Here is a 4,839-nt window from a genome sequence, read left to right as displayed (position 1 = left end):
CTGGTGCAAATTACTGACCTCTGTCATCATTTTAAGTGGGGGAACTTGCACAATCGGTGGCTGACTAAATACTTTTTTGCCCCACTGTATAAATACAGGCCATTTACCATTTTTCACAGTACTGTACTCACAACACTTAGAAAGCTGGGCGATTAGTTAAAGGAATGTCACAAAGGCAAGTGTGTTTGTATATTACGTCATGAAGGTCTGTTTTTTAAGAACATATTTGAATCGATTGCTGATGAGGAAACAAAGAATCTTTACCTTCATCTCCTGATATTTCAACAAACAGACATTGTTTACATTCCTGTCTGTTACATCACATTTTGATGGTCAAGCAGCACTTTAAAGGTTAGGAAAACAGGTTTCTCACCACCTTGATATGTGGGTGGAGGCATATTTACTGCAATATGTTTCTACAAGCTTTAGCTACTTTTTAAGTTTGTCCCTGACTAAACTACAAAGTGACATTCAGATGTTATCAGATGGATCTCTGGGTGTAATAGCCACTTTGTAGCAGCACTGTACTACCTCCATATATGGTTATCATGTGACACACCATGCGTATCACACTCTTTAGAAGCAAATATGCTGTATATGCTGTATCAAAACCTACCCTCTCTCAATTTACGCTTGATCCAAGGCAGCAGCAGCCTGACGTCAGTGAAAATCCCCGGAGAACCTCGTTTGGAAGGGGGCCGGCTGCTGTTGTTTCCCCAGCTCCTACCACATCCTTTACCCCAGGAAGTCACGCCCAGCGCCACCCAGCGATGACCTTCTGACCCTGCTGGACACACCAAAGGACCTCCTGAGTCTCCCTGGACAGAGGATGAAGTCGTGGGTCAAGGGATGAGTCAATTATTTAAAGCTCAGTGGGATAGAATGACTGATTTACGGCACTGAATTGTGCTGTAAATAGAGCATCTGTGAGGATGGAGAAAAAATCTGAAGTTATAAATAATGAAACGATTTTTAATACCTGACAGGCATCGCTCCCTCCTGTCTCTGGGCCGGCACACAGAACTGTCATGCTCGGCTGAGGCCGGACGAGTCTCTGGTTCATCATAGAACCTTTAAGAGTTTGGAGGACATATTTACATTTGGCTCGGTCAACCAAATCCAAATGCACCTCTCTCAGAACCATAGGAAGACGACCCCCTAAGAAACAGTTACATAGATTGGAATAGATTAAAAAGCTCCAGTCTAATTTAACAATATTTAAAAGTCAGAAAAACGACATACGTTCCTTTATCCTCCCCCATCCAGCCGTCATGCAAGCGGTCTGAGGAAGGATATTGTCATTAGGTAAAGGCAGACATATCGGCTGGACACGAGCTCCTGTTGAAAAAGTCACATCAGGTCAAATTAAAAACCATGGTGGCCCGAAAGTACAAAACACAACAGAAGCACAACATTCCTTGTTTCTGTTTTCACATCATTGCATCATGCTTGAATGTTATTCTCAGCAGTGTCCTTGTGTGACTTTTGTCATTGTTGAACCTGACAAAGAATCTGTAAGTTGTACTTGCTTGCATGTGAGCTATGTGTGTCCTGTGACGAGCTATGATGCTTCAAGCAAGCATGCAGACTGCATACACATCACTGTGCTCTGAGGATCTGAAGGAACATCTTAGAGCCATTACATGTTAAAACTGCACTGACCTTCAGTCTGCTGCTCCCTTCTTTGCAAAGGGTCACCGCAGCAAATCTGCATATCTGATTGGTCGGACGATCTTCCTCACAACTCTTGAGGAATTTGTCTCAAACAACGAGTGGTCACATGTTAAGTGAATGTGTTAACCATGCACCATGTAGCCACACCATCCCAGCATTTCAAGCTTAAAAATTCAGTGCTGTCAGAAAACTTCTAATGTAACAGAGACCTCCCACCTAGATTCAGATACCCGGTTGTTGTTTTGTTTTTTAAAATTTGATAGAAAGGGTTGATACAAAAGATATAATTCTATTTTTATAGTTGATTTGCTCCATTTGTAGCCACATAGCTTTCTGTAATAACATTTTCTCCTTTACCATATTGATGTCTTGAAACCAGATGTGACAGATGAGGTGTGGATCTGAGAAAACATGCTGATCGACTCAATTGCAAATCATCGGCAAATGAGCGGAACTGGACTGAAATTCACACAGTAGACTTGATTTTTTACTCAATATGACCCAAAATGCAGGTTTAAGGCACTTGTTTGAGTCTCTGAGTCGAACACAGTGATCAGTATGACACGTTATTTGATTTTGAACCAATGCGAACAGAAAACTTGCCCATCTGGATGCGTTGGTTCAGCTCTATGAGAGCTATGTCATAGTTCATCGGCAGAGCAGGGTTGTACTTTTCATGGACTGAGACAGACTTGACCAGAAAGACTTGCTCCTCCTCATCGTGTACTCTCTGGTCAAACTCTCCAACAAGGACTCTCACACCACTGAGAAACTCTCTAGAGAGAACATTCAAAGCTTCTCATTTATTCCGGTTACATAAAATGTTCATTCAATTCTGCTCAATTATAAGTCGTGTCAGCGACATAACGCTTTATACTTTGACAAAGATGTGAAGCAGTGTGCAGCAGTCATTATCCAGCAGTCACTCAAGATGGATCCTCCACAGAAATGAGAGCCCCTGTTCTGGAGGGAAACCTGAGGACAGACGATCCATAAGATTAAGCAGAGCCAACAGCATGAGTCAGTTTGTCACTAAAAGAAAAGGCTGGTTTACCCTTTTCTTTGTGTTTGCTATACCAGCCTTAAAAATGACACTTTTTTCATGCAGACCCATGAATGCAACATTCATGTGAAGTGCAGCAGATGTGTGAAGTTTAAATGTTTAAAATGATGAGCAAACAAAGTTGCAGTCTCTCATATTGCAGGACTGCGGTTCTGAATAAGGTTTTTTTTATTTTTTTATAGCAACCCTTTAAAGCCTGAAACATTAAATAATAACCAGAGAAAATTTTTTTTTTTGAAAGTGAAGCATTTATTGAACCTTTTGACAATTAAAAAAAAGAAACAAGTTTCAATGCGTATTTTGTTTGCTACATACTTTATATTTTTGTGTGTGTAATTTATTTACATTTTTCTAGGGGAAAAACACACGGATGATTTAGAAGTTTTAAAAAAAACTTTCAAAAGTTTGTATGTGTCAAATATGATATACTAGGCATTAAAGGGGTTAAACCGAGCAATTGAGCAACGAAGCAATTTATCCACAAAATTCCACGGAGCTGTCCTTTTTGGTTCATAGTGTAAAAGGTTACTCCCATCTCTTTGTCATTGAGTGATCCTCAGGAAATACCAGCATGAGCAACCATGTCATGTTTGTGGAGGACAGAATACGTGGTGAGCCTGCATGGCCGCTGATAACCATCAGGGGTGAACAAGAAAGGAAAGTTCAACAATAACTTTAACCACTGATATGCATCTTTAAAGATAAGCAAAATAGCAGTCAGATCAGACAGCTAAGCTAAAGAAAAGAAAGAAAGAGAGAAACCTGAAAGAAGAACTAAATAACTGACCAACCACGGGTGTGATCCGTACATGGCTTCAGTTCCTCCTACCACCCTCAGAGAGGAAACCGTCGGGTTCCACACTTGAGAAATTCCACATTTCGAACCTAACAGAAAGCATCAACACTTTTGAGACCACTGACAACATTTTCCCTCAGCTCTGTGTCATTTTAAGACATGAAAGGTTGTGTGTTCCTTTTTTCAGCACCCATCCTATTACTCACCTGTTTGAGCAGCATGGATGTCAGTGTTTACCCAAAAATACAGAGAGAGCAGAGCGGCGGTGGTCCTCATCATAACCCAAGCATGGAGAAAAGGTCTCATACTGGGCAGACAAAAAGGTTTATAAGGACTAGTGTGATGTGAGGGTATACTCACAAACAAACCAGTAAAGGCTGGCCGTGATGGTGATTGGTGAGTTCAAATGTCGCAGTAAAAATTAGTTGGAGAAAAGTGGTGAAAGTGTTTATCATCTCAAGGTCAGCTGTGGTGAGGTGTGCAGAGTGTTATTGGTGCCTCAAAAACAGGGCAGCAGCTGTAAAGCCTTCAAGGGGGAGAAACAGTCATAAAACACGCACAAAAGGACAGAGAGCACACTTACTGCCGTACAGCCTGTGTGAAAAGAAGTGCTGACGTAAAAGCAGCCAGAAAGGGAGGAAAACGGGGAAAGCAGAGAAATAAAACGACAAAATCTTCCAAGTGTCAAAGCTGCAGCCTCTGTGAAGGAGTCCTCTGAATCATCTGACATTCAGAAAAATATTTACATTTTTAAAATTTCACACAAATCTCATTTTCAGAGATGTTTGCTTTATTGGATATTAGATTAACACCACTTACTGTATTGCTTGGTCAAAAAACGTGTTGTAAAAGCTTAAAAATAACAAGTCCTGATCGCATTTGTCACTTTGTGATAACAAAAACGACAACAGGCAGCTGAAAAGTTCTTTTACTTACCAGAAAGCAGCACTGTGAGAACGTTTCTCTTTTTCTTAACCTGTGCTACAAAAAAATACCTCAACATGAGAGTTTCCTCTGCCAGTTACATTTGCAAATGACTGAGAAGTGCGGCGGAGTATTCTGCTCTGAGAGGTGGAAATTAGATACACACCGAGTGTGGCATATCAGCAAAGTAGCAGTATCAGTAGAGTATTCCCAAAAGGAAAGTGTACTGTAGATATTTTAAGAAATACATTGTTCCAACTAAAACCAGTGGGTTACAAGTAAAAACAGATTTTCATCCAAAGCTGCTCATATTGTTTCATTAACAGCCAGGAAGACATGAGTGTGCAGGTATGAGCATAATAATCTATTAGGTTAATATATT

The 4,839-nt window shown here is 40.6% G+C and overlaps 1 protein-coding gene across 1 annotated transcript in view; it reads right to left on the bottom strand.

Moving 5' to 3' along the window:
* LOC102211320 (ovochymase-2) overlaps positions 1-4,449 on the bottom strand; it is a 25,308-nt gene extending 20,859 nt beyond the window's left edge. Inside the window, exons 1-8 of the mRNA XM_013912399.1 lie at positions 4,353-4,449; positions 3,740-3,840; positions 3,525-3,622; positions 2,552-2,649; positions 2,278-2,450; positions 1,243-1,338; positions 980-1,158; positions 617-818 (exon numbers count right to left, since the gene is read on the bottom strand). Coding sequence (XP_013767853.1) covers positions 617-818; positions 980-1,158; positions 1,243-1,338; positions 2,278-2,450; positions 2,552-2,649; positions 3,525-3,622; positions 3,740-3,839 — 946 coding nt within the window. The 5' untranslated portion in view covers position 3,840; positions 4,353-4,449. The remainder of the gene's footprint in view (positions 1-616; positions 819-979; positions 1,159-1,242; positions 1,339-2,277; positions 2,451-2,551; positions 2,650-3,524; positions 3,623-3,739; positions 3,841-4,352) is intronic.
* Between the last annotated feature and the right edge of the window lie 390 nt (positions 4,450-4,839).

Source organism: Pundamilia nyererei, unplaced genomic scaffold, assembly GCF_000239375.1.
Source record: "Pundamilia nyererei isolate P.nyererei 1_Seehausen unplaced genomic scaffold, PunNye1.0 scaffold00089, whole genome shotgun sequence".
NCBI classification, from domain to species: Eukaryota; Metazoa; Chordata; class Actinopteri; order Cichliformes; family Cichlidae; genus Pundamilia; species Pundamilia nyererei.
Note: the sequence above shows the minus strand (reverse complement) of the source record. Positions and strands in the feature narration are given on the sequence as shown.